The 23,656-nt window shown below is 47.0% G+C and overlaps 3 protein-coding genes across 5 annotated transcripts; 2 read left to right on the plus strand and 1 right to left on the minus strand.

Moving 5' to 3' along the window:
• Position 1: 1 nt before the first annotated feature.
• duox2 (dual oxidase 2) lies at positions 2 to 3,055 on the plus strand. The gene is made up of 8 exons (XM_060061321.1): positions 2 to 167; positions 817 to 994; positions 1,159 to 1,216; positions 1,310 to 1,444; positions 1,722 to 1,929; positions 2,025 to 2,239; positions 2,365 to 2,543; positions 2,782 to 3,055. Exons 1-8 carry the CDS (start codon positions 109 to 111, stop codon positions 2,791 to 2,793), a joined length of 1,044 nt encoding a protein of 347 aa, XP_059917304.1. The 5' UTR covers positions 2 to 108; the 3' UTR covers positions 2,794 to 3,055.
• A 340-nt stretch (positions 3,056 to 3,395) lies between these two features.
• On the minus strand, positions 3,396 to 12,270 carry apba2a (amyloid beta (A4) precursor protein-binding, family A, member 2a). 2 transcript variants are annotated; one of them, XM_060061323.1, is made up of 12 exons: positions 12,118 to 12,270; positions 9,817 to 11,146; positions 9,478 to 9,588; positions 8,817 to 8,856; positions 8,556 to 8,701; positions 8,137 to 8,223; positions 7,837 to 8,022; positions 7,463 to 7,642; positions 7,019 to 7,231; positions 6,608 to 6,727; positions 5,200 to 5,340; positions 3,396 to 4,606 (listed from the first exon to the last, which is right to left on the minus strand). In XM_060061323.1, exons 2-12 carry the CDS (start codon positions 11,113 to 11,115, stop codon positions 4,535 to 4,537), a joined length of 2,595 nt encoding a protein of 864 aa, XP_059917306.1. In that variant the 5' UTR covers positions 11,116 to 11,146; positions 12,118 to 12,270; the 3' UTR covers positions 3,396 to 4,534. The 2 variants fall into 2 exon arrangements, with proteins under 2 accessions (XP_059917306.1, XP_059917305.1); XM_060061322.1 differs by having other exon boundaries at positions 8,802 to 8,856.
• Positions 12,271 to 12,380: 110 nt separating this feature from the next.
• On the plus strand, positions 12,381 to 23,555 carry fan1 (FANCD2 and FANCI associated nuclease 1). 2 transcript variants are annotated; one of them, XM_060061326.1, is made up of 13 exons: positions 12,385 to 14,157; positions 14,232 to 14,372; positions 14,479 to 14,680; positions 14,775 to 15,008; positions 15,358 to 15,489; positions 19,324 to 19,432; positions 19,593 to 19,712; positions 20,538 to 20,702; positions 21,918 to 22,077; positions 22,158 to 22,261; positions 22,370 to 22,564; positions 22,826 to 22,954; positions 23,127 to 23,555. In XM_060061326.1, the coding sequence occupies exons 1-13, from the start codon at positions 13,008 to 13,010 to the stop codon at positions 23,268 to 23,270; spliced, it is 2,985 nt and encodes a 994-aa protein (XP_059917309.1). In that variant the 5' UTR covers positions 12,385 to 13,007; the 3' UTR covers positions 23,271 to 23,555. The 2 variants fall into 2 exon arrangements, with proteins under 2 accessions (XP_059917310.1, XP_059917309.1); XM_060061327.1 differs by lacking the exon at positions 22,826 to 22,954 and having other exon boundaries at positions 12,381 to 14,157.
• Positions 23,556 to 23,656: the final 101 nt, after the last annotated feature.

Below are 23,656 nucleotides of genomic sequence, written 5' to 3' on the forward strand. Positions count from 1 at the left end.
TGTCGCCCATTAAGGAATGGCCGTAATCTGTGGCTCGCACCTCCTTCTCAAGGGATTCAGATCACTGCATCCTCCTCCCAAGTGACAGTATATAAGAAGTGTACCCATATGTCCCTGTACCATTACCACTCGCTCCCGCTCGGATCCAAACACCTCTCCACTCTCAGGTGAGCATGCTTCTCTTGTCCTTTTTAACTTTTGGATCACCTTTTTTGATGAAGTGATATGGGGATTTTTTTATTTTTTCTTGTGTGTGTGTGTGTGTGTGTGTGTGTGTGTGTGTGTGTGTGTGTGTGTGTGTGTGTGTGTGTGTGTGTGTGTGTGTGTGTGTGTGTGTGTGTGTGTGTGTGTGTGTGTGTGTGTGTGTGTGTGTGTGTGGGTGGGTGGGTGGGTGGGCATGCATTTATTCATGTCTGTGCTTCAGCGCCATTGGACAAAAATTTGTGTGTATTTATTGCAGCGAGTATACAAAAAACCTTACTCCAAATTAGCAGATTACAATACATGACATCCCCTTAAACATAACATGTGTTGAGATCTTTAATATGCAAACGTATCACAAGCTACTACAAGAAAAGCTATGAGTGCAAAGTGGGTCTGTTATGTCTAAACCAGGCCCGGGGTTCAAGAGCAGCATGTCCTGTGGCATCATGTCACACTTATGTTCTTACTACTTTTAAATTGCTCAAAAAGTATTCCAACATCGCTGCAAGAAACAAGACGCCTCCGGCCCTCCCTCTCTCTCTCTCTTTGAGCGGCTGTGTAACTGAGAGCCCCTCCGCTAACACTGTCCTCACTGTTAACACCGTCTTTCAGCCACACTGCGCCTCCACAAACCGCCAGGAAGATGACTTTCTACGATGACATTTACCCATTCTACCCGCTACAAAGGACCTCCTTCATCTTCAGCGGCGCCCTGCTCACCATTATCCTGGTGTTCCTGGTGCTGCTCACCAGTCTCCTCCTCATCCTGCCAGGCATCCGAGGCAAGGCGGTGAGTGAAACACGAGCCTGGAACCATTAAATATAATCACGCACACGTTGGACTTACACAGTTTAATCCTGTGCGGTGGTGGCGTCCACCAGGGCAGGCCCTGCCTGAACTGGGGGCTCCCCTTCCTGTTGTGGTGGTTACTAATGAAACATCTGTTCCTGCAGAGGTACCTGTGGATGGTTCGTATCATCATCAGCCTGTTCATCGGCGCTGTGATAGTGGGTGAGTTTGAATCCCTGGCTGGTTGGTGTTTCTCTGGTGTGTGGCATCAGTGTGGTAAGCGCCGGCCTAACGCCTCTCTGTTATTTCTTCTAGCGCTGAACTTCACTAATGACTGGGCTGAGGGCTGGACGACCACTAATGCCACCTATAAGTCCTTCAGCAACGCCGTTGTGGATGCTGAAATCGGTCTGCATGTCGGACTCTACGGCATCAACGTTACCCTCCGCGGTGAGTCACGTTCCCCAGCGTGACAGTTCTAAGCCCTTTGATTCTCAGGGATTTAAGCTTTGCACCAAACACCTATACGTTGTGTGACTAAGAAGTCTTTGTCCGGGCAGGTTCAGGCATTAAGGAGCCAAGAGTCACCCTGTCTTACTTTCGGTTGACTGATCTTATCAGCCTTTAAACAAACACCGTTGTCCCTGTGTTTGTTCTTTTTTTTCTACACAATGCTATTTTTATACAACCTGTGATAATAATCAATGCTTACTGGTTTCCCGAACAGGAAACCCTGTGATGCAACTCAACGAGACCATCGACTACAACGAGATGTTCAGCTGGCAGGACTCCCTGGAGGAGGAGTACCAGGAAGCCCTGGAGAGAGGCCTGCCAAACCCCATCCTGTACATCGCAGAGAAGTTCACGCTCAACAGCGCCTGCGGCCTCATCTTCCAGTACAGATACTCTGGACGATACGCCTCCGCCACGCTCTGGTAAGAAACAACCACACGCATCTTTTAGAACATCAATCAAACGTCGACATTCTTTGCGGGGTCCAGATCTTGATCTTCTCTCTCTGTCTCTACAGGACGGCCTTCTGCTGCTGGCTGGTGGCCAACATCCTGCTCTCCATGCCCGTTCTCCTGTACGCCGGCTACATGATGCTGGCCACGGCCGCCTTCATCTTCTTCTCCATGGCCTCCTTCTCCACCATAATGAATCTGCCCAAGTGCGCCTTCTCCATAGGGGCGGGCACCTTCGTCACAGAGTACAGCCATTCCTTCTGGCTGGCGCTAGCCACAGGTAAACAACACCTCCACCCCAGATAACCAGCTCATTATTCCCCCCTGGTCTTTTCCCTTTGCACAGAGGGAGAATGATTGTGTTATGTTTGTCGTGGTTGTAACGAGCACTTTAACACTCTTTAGGTGTGCTGTGTGCGGTCATTGGCATGGCGGTGGTGCTGTTTGACTGCTTGATACCAGAGAAGTTGAAGCAAGCCTTCAGCGTAGCCGTGGAAAGTGAGGAAGAGGAGGACGCGTACTCGGAGACGGGTTACCTGAACTCGGTGTTCCTGGAGGAAGGGCCCGTATCAGTAATCACCCTAGTAAGTGGCTAACAAAAGGGGCTCATTTTGAAGGAACATGAAACTACTCTGACGTTTCACCTGTCGGTACATAGTGATATTACTACAGTACCCATGTCCAAAGGGCTGTCATTTGATATACTCCTTTCATTGCCCAATGAAATGATTTAACCATGACTATTTTGCAGTCGTGAAAACATTAGTACTTTTCTTAAATTTGTGAATTTCTTAATGAAGTCTTTGTTTATCTATGTTTCAGGCTAATGTATGAGGATGTCCCATCAGTCGACATTACCAGCTAATACTTGAAAATATTTGAATGAATGTCTTAAGAATGTTAGTTTCTTAAGTAAATGTCTGTTTAACACCGTAAGTGCCGGTCATTGTTCTGTGTTGTGTGCCATTGTTTTGTAAATATAAATGTTATAATGTATACATACCAATGCAATGTTTATCTGATTATTTGATACCATCTGTAAATAAATGATGCAGATATAACAAGACTCTATTGTGATATTTCCTGATGTGAAGCAGGCCTAGTCATGTAGACTGAAAACTTAGTAAAATGTAAAAGCATCAAAATCGTCCATCCTATTATGAACTGATTTGACCCCATCCTGTATATATATATTTAGGGATTTTTGAAAAAGATTTATGCAAATATGTCCTCTGCATTTGAGCTTTGCTTCCGAGCAGTTTTCCATGCTCTTGGGTCTTCACTCATTTCCACTTTGTAAACTCTAAACTGTGAAAGTTTTAATGAGGGTTCAAACTATTCTGCTTGCTAATCAAAGAGTCACACGCAAAGGCATCTTTATATGACTTGACGATTCTATGCCTTTTGTTTTCACAAAAAGAACCGGGGCAGCGCTGTTACGCTGTGACATTAGTTTTTTAATTGTCTAATACATTCATATAGTTACATATAGTTTGATACATTCTGGTACGCTATGGTAAATATGCTGAACAATATGTATTTCCAAGTATAATGGTTTCTTTGGCCTTCAGGAACACCATTTCACCATTGTTTCAATACTTAAAGAGCGTTTTTACAACATAGTATGTTCCTCTGAAACATGATACAGAAAACATTGAGACAGTTCAAAAATGAATACCGGTGCCGATTCTTCTTGTAGATTACGTTAAAGTAGAGGAAGTAACATGCATCTAGGAATACACAAAGCCTTTCCACACAGTACCGATTGGAAACCAAACTATGTACAGTAGTATTACACTTTACACCTCGTAATATTATAAAAAAAACGATGAAATAAAAAATAAATGTACTATTTTGTCACTTCATAAGAAAATAATCATGGCCCTATTATTTCCCTCTCTCCCATACCCAATGCTCACACTCACCACTATAGACAGCTTATTCACACTATACTCCTTATGACAATGCAATTCAAGAAAGAGAAACAACTAATCTGTAGGTGAGAACTGGATGTTCTTTCCAGTGCTTGCGACAGCTCCAAATAAAATGATTTTTCTCCTCTTTTTTTTTTAACTCCCTGTCTATCTCCTCCAACTCGCTAGCCATGCAGAACTAAAGTGGGGCACTTCATGCAGACACAACTCCCCCCTCCCTCCCCCCAGTGCTGGGGGTAATACTGTAAACGGATCTGCTCCTCCCCGGTCTGCGCAGGCGACCGCGCTGCGTCCCCTACGCCCTGAAGCAATGGCCCCGGGGCTCCTCGCCGCCTCGGCACACATCAAAAAGGAGCAGGGTTATGTACACTGTGGGTTCAACATAGCGGACCACGTAAGGCAGCACACACATGTAGCGACGAGATTTAAGCGTGGCGGTTTGTTTTTTCTTGGTAAACAGCAGCTCGGCCTTGTTGCCTTTATCTTAAACATGGGTGTCGATGTTGGTGTGGTTTTTAATGTTCAGTGGTGTTGATCTTTCATAGCTTGGTGATCAAGTCGACCAAATGGAGCATTTTTCCAGGAGTGGTTATTATATGCATGCGCCCACTGGTCTTGTGCGATCGTAGTGAAGGTCTCCTCTATATGTAGATGGGCGTCTCTTGTCCGGTCAGCAGTCTGAACATCACTGCAGGCATTGTCTTCATATTGATCTAGTAGGGAGGCAGAAAGGTGCAGGAGGAAAAGGAAGGCTGCTGATGACTACAGTGAAAGTGAAGTCATTCCCAGTAATCGAGAGCCCAGCCAAAGTTAAGTTATATCAAGATGACATGGTTCACCACCCCGCCTTAAACAGTCCTACCACGTCTGACCTATCACTGACCGATACAGGACTAGGCGTTAGGCTCCGGACATCATAAGCTTCTAGATACATATTTCAAAGAATTGGCCCCCCAAGGGAATAACGTGGTAAATAAGGGTAGAAGAGTTTGAAATAAAGATACATCATTATGCAACTTTCTTCTGAATGAAGAGGAAAGTTGGAGGAGGGCTGGAATGATGATGCCTGCATATTTCTTTCAAGTTACCCATGGCCATCGAGTAGTCCTGTATCCATGTCATGAATTATTGAAAATAGTTAATAGTAGACTGTACAGTTTTTCACAAGGTTAAAAGTCAACGTGTCATCCTTTGGTGTGAACACAGCTCAGTGTCCACAGTGTACCTGTAGACATCCTTCAGCCTTGGTTCGCCCCATACTAAAGTGATAAACAGTAGAGTAGAGAGTGGATTGGGGCGGCCTTACCTCGCCCACGGAGACCGACAGCGTTTGGACGATCTTCTCGTGGGCCATGGCTACCACACTCTGCCCGTTGATCTCAATGATTCTGTGGCCGACCCGAACGCCGCCGCGCTCAGCTATTCCGCCACGCATTAGACTGCAAATCTGAAGCACAACAGTCATCACATTGGTTACTTTGAAGTCAAAATAGGGTTATTTTATGTTTAGTATTTTATTTCTGATTCCTATGCAGACGGAAACTTTGCCGTCGCTGAATGGCCTCGTGTAAATGTCCATTCGCAGGAAAGTTCTTTATTTTGTAACTGCATTTCAAGGAGCTCTATGCCTTGGGTCATGTTTATCAAAGCAGATCCAGGGCCCTAAACGACAACCCCATAAACATCCCGTTGAAGTCTGAGTCTCCCAGCCGCTCAGCAGGGAGGCAGTGCCAGGGAGGAGCACTTTGGCTGAGGCTGTAGTTTGTATTGTTTTTAATCTGGTTTGTTTTGGTTCTTAATACACACTACATCCACATTAGTCCAACTGATATCAAATGTAAACAGTATGCGTGTGAGAAACGGCACGTATTTGAATACATGAAAACTGAATCAAGGAAGTGTCCTGACTTATTGTTATGCAGAGCAAGTGTTATCAAACTATTTTCCCGACACAGGCTATTGAGAAAAATATATATATAATATCAGGAGCAGTTACACAATTACTTACTTACTTACTTACTTGTTATAAGCCAATATCGCAAACAACAAATGTGTTTATGACTGCATAGTTACACTTTTAAATATTTTGACTGTTGTTGAACAAACATATGCTATGCTAACAGAAGTACAGATCATTAGCCTTCACAGATCATAAAAGGCTCCACCTACTGACTCCTGACTGGAATCTCACTGACTAAACCAGTAACTTAAGCAGGGACTGGGAAACCTGGATGGGAGTGACTGGGGAGCAGGCTTAGGCTTAGTGTCGGACACAGAGCTGGATCCAAGTGGCATGAATTAATTTCCTGTGCAGAAGCGCGGCCCAGCCGAGTCCACACTCCATGGCAGGATGAGGAGCTGGGTGATGGCCCCCCTAGTGGCCCTCTGTGTGGAGAGGGGCCAGCTGAGGTGGCTGGGGCATCTGTTCAGGATGCGCCCGGGCACTTCCTGCTGGAGGGGCTCCATGTGCGCCCAACTGGGAGGAGATCCCGGGGCTGACCCAGGACACGCTGGAGGGAGGAGGTCTCCCCGGGGGCCTGGGAATGTCCAGCCGTCCCACTGGAGCAGGTGGTGGAAGGCCCCAAAGGAGGGGGACCCCGAGCTGCCCTACTTACCTTATCGCCCGAGTTAAGGTAAAGTCGATATGGGACATAAAAGTGGACGGATGGATGGATGGACTTTAGGTGAGACGTGCGTTGACAGGTGCTACTCACAATGCCGTTCTGAACACTGAAGCCCAGCTGGAACTTGAGGTCGGGTCTCTTGATGAGCACGGTGGTGACAGGAGGGCAGCTGACGATGCTCAGCTTCACCTTCACCAGGTTCTTTAACCCCTGAAGGTACACAATAACACAATCACACGTCTCTCTCCAACCAAAGGTGTCTCCTCAAATACAACACTCTTCCTGTGTGTATGTGTGCGTGCTGTGCGTCTGTCTGTGTGAGTGCCTGCTTTGTGTTCGACTCCATCGTGAGGATGGGGTCGAATATGGAAATGCTGGCTTAAAACTCTCGTCTATAAACACACGGCATCCTATGCATCAACATTTCTAGCCATCATCGGAAACCTAAACGGGGGAAACGTCCCGCGGGACGGACAGAAAGGGAGCCGGCTGAGGGGCTACCTTGATGATACCCTGGCAGGTGGCCAGCGGCAGCCCCACCAGGCTGGTGTCGTTGATGGACATGATCTGGTCGCCCACGCTGAGCCGCCCCGAGCGCGCGGCCGGCCCGCTGTTCAGCATGTTGGCCAGGATGACGGTGGGCAGGATGGAGCCCCAGCCCGACTCCACGATCACCACGCCCAGCATCTCCCCCTTCTGCTTCTCCACGTACAGCTGCACAGCACACAGCACAGCTCAGGGCAAAGCAGGCCGACTGTTCGGCTCTTATGGTTTACAGGGCTTTACTTTTATCACACAGGGATGTAATCCTATTCTAGTAGTTCCCCCAGATTCAATTATTAACCCTAATAAAGCATGATATGGGATCTTTAAAGGGAATCAACCATGTTATGAATGATAATTGTTTGTGTTTCGCAGTCCCGGACACATTGTGTTTTTTCCTACCTCTTTACAGTTGTCAGAGTTTGAGAAATGAATGAGGTCATCGTTGTACATCTCCTGGGAGTTGATGATGTCACTGTATTGTTTCTGACTCAGGTCCTTGGGGTTGATGCCATTGGCTCGGAGGAACTCCCTGTAGGCCACGCTGAAGGCCTGACCAATGGACTGAGCGATGAGCTGCGCCTAGAGGAGGCAGGGGGAGGGGCTTAGGGTACACTATTACTCAGCACAAGAGAGGGTAAAGAAAACGCATGTAATCGTCCACTGAACTATATATAGAAACAGAAAACCAGATGCCATACCTTATATGTCATCCCTTTGGGTGTTTTAGTGCCATTTCATTGCTGTGTTTGTGCTGTAATGGTGTGAACACTCACGTCCTCCGACTCAAACACGTAGCAGATCATCCGGTACTGGTTCTTGCCGTCGGCGGAGGACATGGAGGCCTCCGAGTCGTCCTGGAGGGTGCCCTGGGACATACGTCGGCGGGCCATCAGCACCACAATGCTGCCGATGTCTGCGATGTAGGAGATGGTCCGCAAGGCACTGTCCATCATGGTCTCCTGAAGAGCACCAGGGGCAGAAATCGTACAAGGTCATAATCTTTATCCGACCAAAATAAAACCATGTATTTACGTTAAGTATTAGTTTCGCTTTTAGTACTTTTAGTGACTCACCTGCGTATCAGCGTTCAGCACCTTGACGGCTTTAGTGGAGATGAAGAGGTCCACCTCAGTGACCATTTGAGAGTCTTCATCTTGACTCTATGTTGTTTCAAGGATTTCACAGAGGATGATAAACGTGGCCTTCATTTGGTATACGAATTATGTTTCTATCACAGGTTCAATAATTGGACATTATACCTTTTATTTAGCAGTCCATATACAAAACAATAACGTGTAACCTTACACTGAATGTTTCTTCAGTGTAAGGATTTTAAGGATTTTCGTATAAAAGGTGTAATAGCACCATCGTGTGGCGCAACAGTGTATAACACAGGTGTTACCCTATCTGGAGCCAGCCTTTACTGTTAGTCATCTCAAGTGCTCATCTCATCTTGTTCGCTGACCTGGGTCCCTCTCTAGAAGACGCTCACCTTGATGTGGCTGACGGCCTCCTGGGCCTGCGTCATGCGTATGGACTTGGAGGGATTCTTATCGGACAGCACCTGCGTGCAACCCAGGTAGTTAGCCGCGAATATGATCCCATCGATGAGGTCCTCTGGCTCACAGGGGCCTGGGACTAAAGCCACAACAGCAGAAGACACACAGCAGCACACTCTTGTAGTTACTTATGGAGCACAAAGCCTGTGTAAATGAAGCTCTACATGTTTGGCATTTACATGTAAGACTGTTACCGTCCACAAAGCTGGGGAAGGCGGCCGTTTCCTGCGTTTTCTGCAAAAGGTGGATATTGATTAGTGCTCTGTAGCATTGGGTCTACACTCATAGCATCGCTGTAGCTTCAGTAACAACAGCACTACCTTGGGTGTCTTGAAAGGCGCCTCTAAATTAAATGTATTATTATTATTATTATTACCTCCAGTAGACCATTCATGGGGTTAGGACAATCACACGCCATCACACTCCATCACAAAATCCCAAAGTCAAACATTTACATTTTACATTTTACAATTAGGGGATTTTGCTGGTTGACGATTCTATCCAAAGCGACTTACAATTCACACAATTCACACAATTCACACATTCAAACACTGACGGCCGAGTGAACCACGCAGGGCGACAGCCAGCCCGTCAGGAGCAGTAAGTGAGGTGTCTTGCTCAGGGAAACCTCTTCACTCAACTATGAGGAGCCGGGGATCGAACTAGCAACCTTCCGGTTACTAGTCTCTACCCCCTGAGCTACTGTGGCCCTTGCACACACATTGCAAACACACACCCATAAAAAGAAGGCACATGTTTCCCAATGTCTGTAAGAACCGCCTACTCCCTTTGTTTAACCTAATATTTACACCAGTCAGGGAGGCCGACCACACATGCCTAAGCTGAGGACCTCACCTGGGGGCTGCTGTTGTTCTCCTCTGGTGGGGGGGGGTCCTGTGGGCACGGGGGCCTGCTGGGCTGCTCGGGCGCCTCCTCGGCCATCAAGGTGGGCTGGCTCCTCTCGCCCTGCGGGACCCATTCAACAGGACAAGGAATACTTGAACACAAGGTAATTAACATGGATGCATTATTCATAAAATAAATGTTTGCATTTTTTTTTATCTCTGTGTTTGAAAAAGGAATTGAATATGTTTGCAACGTCCCACTTATGTTCCTGTGTGAAACTGGAGGGAGGCTGGTACGGAGCGAATGTACCGGCCGTAGCCCGGAACAGGATGTAGAACAGGAGCTTACCTGTGGGTTTTTCTCTTGCTGTCTGGGTCTGTCTGGGAGGGGATCCCTGTGCTGCGCTGGAGCCTCCAGCTGCTCCGGGTTCTGTTTGGGGGCCCTGGGGTGACTCTCTTGTTGGTGTGCCGCCCCGTTGTCGAGGGGGGCCGGGGCCGGGACGGGGGTCTCTTTGGGAGACGGGGCCTGCTTGGGGGGGACGTGCCTTTGGGGAGGGGGCTGCCGAGGCGGGGGCTGAGGTCGGCTTTTCACACCGTCGGATCTGGTTTTGGTCCGTGCGACGGCCTTTCTGCCGTCCTTTGGGGCCATCTTTGGATTGGGTTCACCGCTGACGTCAGGTCCTCCTTTGGGGCCCGCGGCTCCGTTCTCAGCCTCCCCGGCTGGGCCCCTCCTCCCTCTCCCATTGCCCGGTCGCCCCTTCTCCCTGGACCCCCGGCCAGCGGCCTCACACACCAGCCGCCTGCTGGCCACTGGCGGCGGCTCGGGGCTCCTGGTGATGGCCGCCCGGTCCTCTCTGAACCTCTCCTCGCCCCTCTTGCCGCCCCGCTGAGCGTCGCTGCACTGGTACACCGCAGGGGCCGCCTCCTCGGGGCCCGTGTCACAGTCCTCCTCGAGGTCCTCCACGAAGCGCACCCCGTCCAGCACCTCCTCTATCTCGTCCGAGTCATCGATGAAGTAGCCCAGCCTCCGGATGGCGTCCGCCTCGCCCCCGCCGCCGTGGCCGTGGCCGTGGCCGTCGCGCTCGCCTCCGGGAGGGGGGGCAGGGAGGGGAGGGGATGGGGGCGGGTGGCGACAGAAGCGAGGGTCGGACGGGCGGGGCGGCTCGGTGTCGGGGCGCGCCTCCTGCCGATGCAGAGGGGGAGAGGGGGGGGGCGTCACGGGGCCGGACAGCCCCTCCCCCGACAGGGTGTGTTCTGCGTAGCTGCCCTCCTCGGAGGAGTACTGGCTGTAGTAGCTCATGTTGACGTGTCCTCCTCCTCCTCCTCCTCCTCCTCCTCCTCCTCCTCCTCGGTTGACGTGCAGGACCTCGTCGTAGTCCTGCTCCACGTCCGAGCCCACGTTGTCGTACTCGGAGCAGGTCTCCGCCTCCTCCATGTTCTCCGACTTCAGGAAGTAGTGAGTGGAAGGGATGGGGGGGGGGGGCTGGCCATGGTCACCGTGGGTTCTTCTGGAGTGAGCCTGCTCCTCCCTTGCTAGGCTCCTCTGTTCCTCCTGGTGCTCATTCTTCCCCCGGCAGGTGGCAGGGCAGGGCGGAGAGCCGGGAACCAGGACTCTGTTAAGTGTGTCTGGCCTTTTTCCATGTGCCATATCTGGCCCAGTAAGACCACTACGCTAAGCCCTGTGGGGACACCAAACACACAGACAAACAGATTACATTATGGATGACACGGTATGAACAGATATAGACCTTGTTGACTCATATGATGATTTTAGTTTGAATAATCAATGAGCCAATTAAATGGTTGAAAGGTTAAATTTGATGATGTAATTTAATCATTAAAATGTAAACACCACGTCCAGCACAGACCCGTGATCAGTGGCACCCTCACCAAAACAAGAAGGTGCAACAGTGGCGTTCAACTGATTGACAGGTTGTCTGTTCATTTCATAATTTGAATAAACAAAAATTACTGCATGATTATTTTATCCTCTAAAATTTCAAAACCTTTTACAATGTATAACAGACACATCATGGTTCAGAACTAGACTAATAGCAATAGCAATGCCCCAGTATTTTCTTTGCAAAACAACACACAGGCTCCCCAGAAACACAGCTACCCCATCAGACCAAATGGTGTACTCTCCATGGTGCTGAACGGGCTCTGGAGCTCTGATCAATAACAGACATCCCAGTCTTCGGTGATGAACCTTCATATTTGGACGAGATTCTATCAGCCCTCACGCCAAACTTTTGCCGCAACTGCAGGGGTTTGTGGTCCACCTGGTTATGCCACAAAAGTGGACGTCGCGTTTACAAAATCACAGGCTGGGAGGATCATCACCAGATCTTAGATCTCCGCATTTCGGCTCCAACGTATCGAAGGTGATCGCATTGTGCTATCCATCCCCCAAACAGGATGCATCATCGCAACGGTGCAAATTCAGATCGACCTTGATTTAAATATACCGAGATTGCACTATGCTGGCATCTCACTCATGGGGCTGGGGTTCCACCTTAGGGTGCATAGCCAGCACTATTGTCTCGACCAGGACTACCGCAAGCATCACAGGCCTATGCATAGAAAGGTTATCCCCCCCACCCCCCCCCCCCCCCCTCCCCATCATATTATTCAATATGGCAGCACTCACAAACATCGATCTGGACGGCGATCCTCCTCGCTTTTAAAACGCCTGCATCTTGATCTGTCTGGACGGGAGGTGTGGGAATAAAAGGTGCGCCCTGGAATCTGTGTAGATACACCCCCACTCCTGTGCGGTGTTGCCAGATTGGGACCGATTTCCCGCCCAATCTGGCAACCCTGGCTGCAGCGCACTGCAGCCAGGGTTGCCAGATTGGGCGTAGCGGAGAAGCGATCACATATCGGGCTCCTTGTTTTCACTTCTCGCTTCAACCTCCAGTCCGCTGATAACGATTCACGAAAACGAATATTCGATAAAAAAAAAGGAAGGGTAAAAAACCTGAGAAGGAATGAAAAAAATGGAGGCATCTAAAATGTCCCTTTGTCGTTAATATGTGTTCAAGGTGCTCTTTCTAAATTATTAATGTTGATTATTAAGTATGGTAAAAACGGTTTAACATAGTGTCGCTCACCTTCTTCCTGAATGCATCGTAGACAACGATTTTTTTTGAGATACTTGTTTTAGATTAGCTTTAGAAAAAGACCAACGTTTATTTTTAGTTTTTAGACGCTGGGTTGTGGAAGTTGATCTGTGATCGACTACTACAGTCTATCCACGCTCTGCGCTCTGCTGGTCGTCTGAGGCGCGGTACAGAATGAGCTAGCTTCTGTTGTTGTTATGATGTCGTTTAGTGAATGAGTATCCGTCTAATTAGACAGAAATCGAAAAAATATGTGTTCATATGTATAGACTATCTATAAAATATCAGCATTTAATCAAAGCGAAGATGAATAAGATTTTTCTTTAGTTATAGCGGAACACATGTCCATGTAGCGGTAACTTTGAATCTCTTTTCCCCATTGGTGGACCAAGCAGTGGGTCTACGTGCACCTTCCAACATGAGTGAAAGAAACAAACCCAGAAACCGTTTATCCCTGTCCAAGGGTAAGAAGAAAGGAAACCAAAGTGATAAATCATCCACCAGTGTAACGACTCCAATCACCTCGTTCTTTAAGAACACGCCCCCACCGGACGTGGCCTGTCCTCTGTGCGGCCAGCTGGTACCCAGGTTCAGCATCAACCATCACATCGACTTGCAGTGCAAGAACTTCCAGAGAGCAGACGATGCTGCCCCAGCAGGTAATGATTCCCTTGTACCTCGTAAAGAAGTGTCCCCCAAAGTAAATGGAGTTAAATCACCTGCCCGAGACTTATCCTCTCAGTCTGAAGAGAACAAGGAGACCAAAACAAGTCCTTATTTTAAAAAGCACCGCACTAGACAGATGACGCGAGAGAAAAGCAATTTGTCAGTGGTGAGACAGATCGACCTTGGTGCTCTCTCCTCCAAGATGTGTAGAATACGTGAACATGGGGAGAGCAGAAAGATACCAGATACAGATGGATGTAACTCTGAGCTGAGTGGTTCACAGAAAGAAAATCTGTGTGATGGTCTCGATGACAACGAAGCCTGCTCAATAACCACTGATCTGACATCACGGGTTAGCCATAGTGAGATGAACTGTATCTCAATAACAAGCCCACAGTGTCTAGCAAATGAACACATCATGGAAGTAAAAAAGTCTGCAGAAGTGACCATCAATCCAGTATTTTCTCCGGGGCCCTCTTCTTCCTCTAAGAGAAAAGCAGAACTTCCCGGGACGTCCATGGATAAAATGCCAGTTTCTAGCAAAAAACCTAAAGGCGAGGGGATAAGTATCGAATCAAACATGCCGATCTCCAGCCAAGTCGAGCAAACAGAGATCTCTGACACCAGCAACAAACAAAAGGAGCCGTATACAGCTTCTGGCTTACGGAATAAACCACAGAAAGTCCACGAGAAAGTGCATAAAAGCTTGGATGGAGCTGAAACGTCTGAACATAGCGCTTTCGAACCCAGCAAGGACTCTGAAAGTATTAATAGCTCCAGATTACCGTACTACCTCCGTAACTTCCGGACCGTTCTAATGGCGGTGCTGGAGAACGAGGACGACAGAAAGCTCTTTAACCAGGAGGACCTGTCGTCGATACAGGCATTTGAAAAACTCTCAGGTAACTTTAAATACAATGTTTAATTTCTTTATCGTTTACCCTAGCTTCACTCATGCCTATTTCCCTTTTAAAAGTCATGGGACAGAAGCTGTACGTGAGATTGTTTCAAAGGAAACTGAAATGGCTCCAAGTTAATCGGCTGGATTATGAAGAAATATCCAAGGATCTGGGACCCGTCGCTCAAGAGCTGGTGGATTGTGGCTTCTTAGAGAAAGGTTTATGAAATCACAAATGAATTGCACATCACAATATAATTAACCTTATTATTAAATGTTTCATGTGGTAATAAACGTTGGTTTTCCGGACCCTTCCTTGTTGCAGAGAGTGACCTGCAGGATCTGGGTGAGGCTCTGGACCTCCTCCTGGCCCCAGATCTCAAAAGTATTGCGAAGACCTTCCACCTGAGCAGCTCGGTGACTCAGAAGCAGCAGCTGGTGGAAGGACTCCGGCGTCTGAGCCGTCAGAAGTCCCTCTTCAGCCTGGCCGCCGGTCAAAACAACATCGGAGCCGTCATTCTTAAGAGGTCTGAACAAAAGAGCATCCAGGGATCATTCAAACCACAGGTCGGTTCACTCCCACTAGTAGAGCACACTGAATGATCCTCCATGAACCTACAGGGCGAAGCAGCTGGCAGGCTCCTGTGTGCGTCTGCGTCGAGGTCCCCGGGCTGTGTTCTCCAGAGTGCTGCTGCTGTTCTCTCTGACGGACGGCGTGGAGGAGGAGGAGACGGGCTCCGGGGGCCAGGGCCAGCTGTACACCATCCTACTGGTCAACTCCGGCCGCATGGCCTTCCCTGACTACACCGTGCAGCGCAGCGCCAGCCTCTTCCAGGACAGGGATGACCTTATAAGGTGGGCTGCTGCCGCCAGAAATGGCACTTGAGCTTTGTAATTTTGTGATAGTGTTTTTCCTCATCTTAAATGGTGCTTTATTATAAATTTATTTCATTTTAAATGGTTTTCTCCCCATTGTAACAATCATTGTTCATCCTGTTAAATATATCAATAATATATATAAATATATGTAATATTTAAACAAAGTATCAATGTTAAAATATTAATAAAATATATAATATATTCAGTGAAAGAAATTGTGATATTTAATTTGATTATTATATAAATAAATCAGAGATCCTGAATAGTTATAGTAACATTACATGCATATTCATGATTTGAATATGACTCAACCTGCTGAGGGCAGGTATGAGGCCGCCATGCGGGCCCTACAGGAGGTGATCACGGCAATGCAGGGGGGCCAGTGGGAGGAGGCCTCTGACCTTTACAAAGCAGCCAAGAACACCTGGCAGGAACTGGGAAACACCCTCGACCTCAGGTGAGCACTACACACACCATGCCATCTACTGATCGTATCAGGCAGGCAGGATAGTCCAGTGGTCATGGTTTCCTCCTAACCGGCAGGTTCTGTGTTCGAACCCCAAAGTCCACAGCCTACCTGCAGGCATCATTGAGCAACACCCCAGACCCCTACCATATTGAAATGCATCCGAAAAGTATTCTCTGTAACTCTGTTACTTGCCTTTGAAAAATGAAAGCTCAGACACGCTGATTCGGAATTTGGCCCCATATGTTGTCATAAGGGGCCAGGTTACCTCCCTTTGATCTGCTTTGCCCGCTCAGAGAATTTGGCCCACCAATGAGACAATGACAAGACAATTAGCGCCACATGTGTGTGTGTTTGCCCCGCGGCGGTGGTGCCCCGCGGCGGTGGTTCTCCGGCGCCGGTGCCCCGGCACTGGGGCTCCAGCGGGAGACAATCCCGGGCAACAATCGCTTTCTCCTCCATGTCGCGCTCAATCTGGACACCAGGGAGTCAAAGCCAAAGTTCCTTTCCCCCAATTTCCCCAAAACCCCCACTTCTAGTCTCGTAACTGTGGAAGTGCCGGTGTTACAACGAATTCTGCGACCCACCGAAAAGTGTGACCCCAGGGGGCGCTTTTGCACATTTTCTGCAACATGCACGCAGCACTAGTTTGAAGTAGACAGGCATGAAGTCGGAAAAACGTGAGCATTAACAAAAACATAATCAAACATAAGATCTCCCCCCACCCCCTCACCTTGTTATTAAATGTGCTTAATAAATAGATTTGATTTGATTAGCATTTAACAGACCCATACAACGGATAGGACGTTTAGTACGGTCCGTTGATTCATTCCCCATAAAAAACTACAGTCAGTTTTTAATTAGTGGATTTACCTTTGAGCATTTCCTATTGTAGGCTACTGTGTAAAAAGCTTTTTCGAATTAACGTTTGTATCAAGAAAGGAAAGACCCGCCCCCTCTGGTCCCACTTTTCGGTGAGTCGCAGAATTCGGTGTAACACCGGGAATCCGCAAACAGCAACAATCCCTTTCTCCTCCATGTTGCCGCTCAGTCTGTACTTCAGATTGACGTGGAAGTGGAAGAACCAGAGACGTCGGAGAGAACCCGATGCAGTCGTTTGTGATTCATAATATCATCCGGAGGCACACACAGCTTTTGGCCGTGATAATATATATTATATTTTATAGATATCTATATTTTATATTATATTATTTCGATATAGAGCTCCAGGACTCCCACTGGAGCACCCGGAGTGTTTTAGAATATTTACAGAACACGGCCAAAAGCTGTGTGCGCCTCTAGATGATATTATGAATCCGAGCCATTACGTTACATCCACTGTAAACACTAGCGCATGGTACCCTGACCGCAAGCTGCTCAGGGCCACACCCCCACCCTCCACCTTGACCCGCCTCTAAAAAACGGCACGTTTGTGGAAAGCTCATTGTGGGACTGGCTCGCAGTGGCTGTAATTCTGCACCAAGGCTGAATTTCTTGAACATCTTCAAATACTGTATAAGGGGCCCACTGATACTGAAAGTTGGCAGCTGAAAGTTGGACACATTCAGCACCATACACATCCCACTGCAACCGCCAAGACGAGACAAGGACGTCAACATGAGGTTCAAATAAAAGCACAAAGACAAGACGCCAACTCATCATTACCAGTAGTCAGCGATAAACCAAACCAATGGCCACAGGGACAGAGGGATTCATGGGCCTGGTTGGCTTCCCCCATGGCAGTCTGGAGGCCTGGCCCAGGGGGAGCACGTTAAACTCTCCCTGCAGGGGGTGGCCTGGACAGTCCAGGACGGCATGGGCCTTCCTGAGAACATGCCTATTAATGATACCCTTCAGCAGGTCCTATCCCAGCCCAATGATCTATTACTGACCACTGTCACCAGTATAGTATAGCTGGTCGATTTCTATTACAAAGAGTCACGTTTAAACCAGGCCACCTTACAAAATGTCACAAAAGATTAAATAAAATCCTTAACAGAGATAACGGTTCATAACAGTATTACGCCCTCTAATTCTTTATAAGAAATATAACCAATGCTCCAACTTGTTGCAAATGGTTTCAGTGTTGAACTCAAAACGTAGTTCATTGTCAATAACAGTCAAGGTATGTATAATTTTTTCACAATCTGTATGTCAGTGCCAGCCCGTGATGTTCAGCTCTAACTGGAGGTTAGCAAGTTGCTTCTCTGCCAGCAGGTGGGGCTGGATATGTTAAAAGCCAACGAGAAGTCAATCCACAGAAGTCTACCATGTTGGTTAAGCAGATGGAGCGGTGTGAGAGTAGCATCTATCACCCCTCTCCCTGCTATGTGGGGGAACTGGAAAGGATGAAGCAGGCTCTCTACCTGTCCTAAAATCCTTTTACAAATCTGTTTCATTAAGAGGGTTTTTGGTTATTTTAAATGAAAGAAAAATGTGAAAGTCTTGGGAACACTCCCAAACACATGAATCTATGAATCTATGTCAGCTTGCCATCGGCAAGCTGCTCACCTGTACTTCTTACAACCATTAATAGCTAAGACCTTGTTATTGCCCCCATCACATGACCCTGTCTTCGTTTTCAGCCACCTGTGTTTTCAGCTGCTACCTCTATTTTACCCTTTACCCTCACCGATCATACCCCTCTCAACAAAAGCAGACTGACACTTACCATGTCAGGTTTGAAGGGACTTAAACACCCGCTGCTTGTTCTTAGGATAAATAGTCAGTGTTTAAGAGGGGATAACAGAGACCAATGGTAATGTAACTTCACACGGCGTCGTCTGTCGATTAATCAATACTGGCTGGCAGTAGGTGGACCGTGTTGTGATCTGGGGATCTTCTATGCCACCTCGATGGAGCCAAAGGTTCAAGCTCATGCTGTTCAGAGTGTTATGTATAAAGTTAGTCGTCAGTAAGATAGATTACAACAAATCTTTAACTGAGAATCTTGGGTTGGCATTTAGAAGTGGATACAGCGACAGTTTCGAGGTGAAACTCTGGGAAGGTAGACCGTCTCACGGATTCTGATAGAAGCTCAAAGGCCTGTAGACTCAGTCTTTTCACAAACCATGAAGTTGAACCAGCACCATCGCTGGTTGATTGTAAAGGCATGCATCGCCACTCGGAGACTTTCCCGTCTACATACAGGAAAGTATCCACAGTATATATTAGATATTAGGAGTATCTAATCCTCGTACATCAAATTCAGAGTCCAGATCTCCGACACCACGTCTGGTTGAAGGCCACGAGACAGAGATCCCTGAATTTGTCGGGGTTCTTCATGCAAGTTTGCACCTCGTCTGGCTTATTTTTTAAGGACTGTCCGTTCGCCCAAAGAATAGACGGGAGAGGGTAGGTTTTTTTCCTCTTGTCGTCTTTTATGGTATTGTTCCAACTTTCCCCAAAGTTGGTGTCATTAAATATCAGATCAACAGGATTGTTCACTGAACTCCATTCAAAGGGAGCAAGATATCACAGGGGTGTTGAATCATATTAGTCAGTCCCCGAATACAACTCAGGGAAGTAAATTCAATGACATGGATAAGGATCTCCATTTCTTAACCATCTCACCTGTCATCAGTTTAAATCCACTGCGCTCAAACTTGGAATCCTTCAGGACATCTACTACGATAAAACAGGGTTCGATAAAACCCCTTCCTGTACCGATGGCACTGCTAACCCTTCGTTGTGTTGTGCCAGTCACCAGAAGCAGCCCCTTCCTGTATCGATGGCACTGCTAACTCTTTGTTGTGTTGTGCCAGTCACCAGGAGGAGAACTTCCTGTAACGATGGCACTGCTAACTCTTTGTTGTGTTCTGTCAGTCACCAGGAACAGCTGCCTGTGTTCTTGCGGTGCTTCACCACCGGCTGGGCCTACACTCGCATCCTCTCCCGAGGGGTGGAGATCCTGCAGAGGCAGCGCTGCTATAAGGTTTGCTACATAGCTTCTGTTCTTTTAGCCTGACGGCAAAGATCCTCCATATGTGTCCATTGGTACCAAGCACAACCAACAACACTGAGGATGCCAGTGGAATGATGGAGGCGATAATTAGGTATCCATCAGCTGCACTGAGGTACATGGTGTGTTGTAGGAGGCGGTAGAGGAGCTGCGGTCTCTACTAGCTCAGACGGTGTACTGTCCTGACAGCCGGGGACGGTGGTGGGACAGACTGGCTCTGAACCTCCAGCAGCACCTCAAGAAACCCGAGCAGGTGAGCAACAATGGGTTATACGGTAGGTGCAAGTTAAAAGTAGCTGTTAAAGTAGCTTAAGTATATATTACTGGGTTTAAGTGGAATCTTTAAGGAAGATTTGTGGCAGGCAGTTGTTATCTACCATTATAGAGCTACATCATGTTGTGATCACAAATATAAATTAGGTACGCAGTTGTTACTATATTTATAACCCACTATGAATGCAATTGGATGCGGTGCCTTGACCTAATATTCAATTCTATTCTCACAAGGTTTTTAAGTAACTTTAATTCCAATATATCAAATTGAATACAGGCGAGGAGTTGCTATATTCAAATAATTATCATTTAATGAACATGGATAATAGATAAGGGGCTCCCCGAAAACCAAATAGAAGGGGCCTGTATAAATAAAGAATGGGGTTACTGGCCTCATGAGGGGAGAGCATGGGCTTCGGTAATGCGAGGAGGGAGGGCGGGGGGGTTTGGAGTAGACAGGGATGTTAGCAACTCTGTAGAAACACTGAAGCACACTCACGAGGAGAGACACTGGAAATGGAGAAAGAACTGGAGGAAACAGTAAACGTCAGCCCATCCTTGACTTACTCAGTCACAGTTCATCACTCAGGTTAAACACATACCGTAACTCAAAACAAGTCATTACCGTCCAACTGGATAAGTGTTATCAGATAATATAAAATATGTGAATAAACTGTTAGAAATATCGTAACATGGCTCTGCCAAAACTCCTGCAACTTTTCTCCTCAGACTCAGGCTCTGTCTCTTATATTTTCATCCATCTTGCCCTGTTTGTTTGCTCCCCCTCCTTGCTTCATGAATACAGGCGATTTGTGCCATCAGAGATGGGTTGGCAGACCCCCTGGTGAGGACAGGTCATCAGTTGTCACTTCACCAGAGAGCAGTCCGGATGAAGGAGTCTCCTAGCATGAAGAAACACGTTGTGAAGCTCAAAGAGCTGCCTACTATCGACGTCACCGATGTCCCACATGTATGTTTGAAGCCCACATGTGGTCGTGGTCACAACTGGGGTTTCTTCATTAGATATTGCTTAGCCTGCATGTCACTTTTTAAAGAGTAAAACCCATCCATTTATGGCTTAATTTACCCAGTGAATGTTTTTCTCTATGAATCAATAAGGAATAATTTTGAACAACAATGATTCAGTTCAACCTTAAAGGGTTTTGCCGGCTTGCTAGACCCCAGGTTAATTGTTGTAAAGGGTAATTAATAAATCTATTATTGGTCAGGTTGTTCAACTCAACCCCTCTCACTGATTACAAGGAATCCAGCCATTGACATCATTCTATACCAAATGAGTGTTTAGCAGCACTTAGTTAAATGCATTTATGTTGTGTCCTGCCCAAGTAAGTGCATACAAACTGCCCTGACTAGGGTATTTGGGTATTTGTATATTCTCTCCAAAAGGGCCCACAAACGAACAATTCCAAGTTTTGAATCTGCCACTACAAGCCACTTTGCATGCTCACCCACTTAGAGACGGAGAGGCATGCATTTAGGATTCTTGTAAGTGTAATGTCACGAGCAGGTCGGTGTATTTAGGATCGAAATGTGGATGAATTTTTGCTTCGATCCAACGATTACAATAAACTGCCTCAGTTGGGGAAAAGTTTAATTTTTGCTCAGTTGAAAGTCTCGTTTTCCGTGCATTCATACAAATGGACCTGGAACTGAGCACTCATTTAGATTCACAAGTGATCAGTTATGCTGTGTTCTAATCAGTTAAAAAAAAAAACTCTCTCTGAGCTGCTCTGCACTCAGAATTCTGAATCATCTCACTGCCTCTAACTCTGCCACCATCTTCGCTCAGAACACTAACTGCACACCTCTGTCTCAAAGTCTGTGAGCATGCACAATGGCGTGTGAACACAGAATCGAAACGTATGGATTTGTTCATCGGTCTGCCCTATTGAAGGGAACAACCTAGCCAGGGCAGTTTGTATGCGCTTTCTGTTGTTAGACAAAACATACATACATACAGCTGTGGGAGCTGCCAAAGACTAATTTGGAAAATAATGTCAATGGCTCACCAACGGCCCAATTTCCGAATGTTTGTACTCAGCTAATGGTGAGTTGAACAAAAATAAATGCTGATATACATCTCGACATAGATAATGTCTTGAACATGATTTGAACATGAAATGATGTACCGGTGGCTCTCTGTTTGTGCACTGGTCTCCTTCAGGTGACTATCCGAGGTCAGCTGTTTCCACACGAGGGGGGCACAGGGAAGAACGTTTTCCTCATGCCTGCAGACCAGGGAGGAGAGCACAGCAATGCCACCATCATGTGCTCCGTGGAAGAGCTGTCGCTGGCACACTACTGCAGGCAAGGGTTTGACCAAGGTAGGCATGGCTGCTCCCTATCCATCCCTCCATCCTGACCATCGAACTGTAAGTAAGTGTTTCTATCATGCCGGTTATAGGGATCCATGGCGAGGGTTCAACATTCTCAACCCTGTTTGGTCTTCTATTATGGGATGTCATTTTCATGGAGGGTATTCCAGATGTTTTCCGAAATCCCTACCAGGTGTGTATAATAAAATTATTGTCTATTCATGTTGAACTATATAAATTCACCAATTTGAATGAACACAAAATTACCACAAACCTATTAACCTGTCATCTCCTCTCGCAGACATGTCCGTTGGACCTTTTCACAGATTGTTTCTATGGGAACCGGAGAGATTCTATTGAGACACGTGTGCAGCTGCTTCGTGAAGCTTCAGCGGAAGTGCTGCATAGCATGATGGAAGACGTGTGGACATGTCACATGGGCAAAGCGTGTTCACTGGTCAACTGGGAGCGCTTCGCTAGCCTGCAACAGGCACAGGTAATGATCTGAGAGGTATTATACATCGTACCATAGTGAGTTTGTTTATGAAACTACTGCTTGAAACGAGCAAGAGAGTGGATTTGGGCGAGCAGCACACCACGTACTCACAATATTCTCCTTAATGCACATTCATCATCTAACAATTTCAAGAGCAGATCTAATGACGGAGGTATTTTTGTCTAATGTGTCCTTTAACAGGTAGAAGTGGCCATAGGGAGTCTATAATAACTTAATACTTAATGTGTATTGTCTTGGCAGAGTCTGGTGTCATGCATGGGAGGAGCTTTCTTGGCTGGTATGATCACACGCATGGCAAAGGATTACAGGCATTGCCGAGCAGGTCTGCCAGACCTAGTGGTGTGGAGCACATCGGCCAACAGCTACAAAGTGAGATGGCATCCAAGTTAAACTCTCTGTTAAGCTTTCGGTTTTGTTTCTAGTATTAATGTTGCAACTCCTTGAACTCAGATAGGTTTGTTAGCCAAGGGTCAAAGTGCATGGCCCAAGACTGTGAACCCTGTGCATTGATGGGAAGCCCTTTTCTGTGCATGTGTTCCAGTTGGTGGAGGTGAAGGGGCCGAGCGACCGGCTGTCCCAGAAGCAGCAGATCTGGCTGGACGAGCTTCAGAAGCTGGGGGCGGCCGTGGAGGTTTGCCATGTGACCGCCATCGGAGCTAAAGGATTCGCTGTTGAAGGAAAATAGTGCCATGGTATTTTATTGTATTGTCTTTAAACTGGGCAGAAGCTTACTATTTGTGTGCTATTAAGGACAATTGATGCCATCAGTAGCAAAAGTCTGTTCAATTATAATGTAATAATAATAAAGTTTGATATGAGGAGTGAGCTGTGATTCAAATTGAAATTGAAAAAATTATTTGATGTTGATGATCATATATATATGAGGATTTGTTAAACAAAAATGTATTGTCTTACATTGTTCTTACTTTCCATGTAGAAAAAAGATCATGCCATTAAACACTATTTTCTAGTTGGACCTCCATTTCATTTAACACTACTCTGTAACAAATATAATCCTACATTTTTTACCACTATAACCACTCCATTGAAAATGTGTTCTTGTTACCAGGA

Source organism: Gadus macrocephalus, chromosome 9 (genome assembly GCF_031168955.1).
Source record: "Gadus macrocephalus chromosome 9, ASM3116895v1".
Lineage (NCBI taxonomy): Eukaryota > Metazoa > Chordata > Actinopteri > Gadiformes > Gadidae > Gadus > Gadus macrocephalus.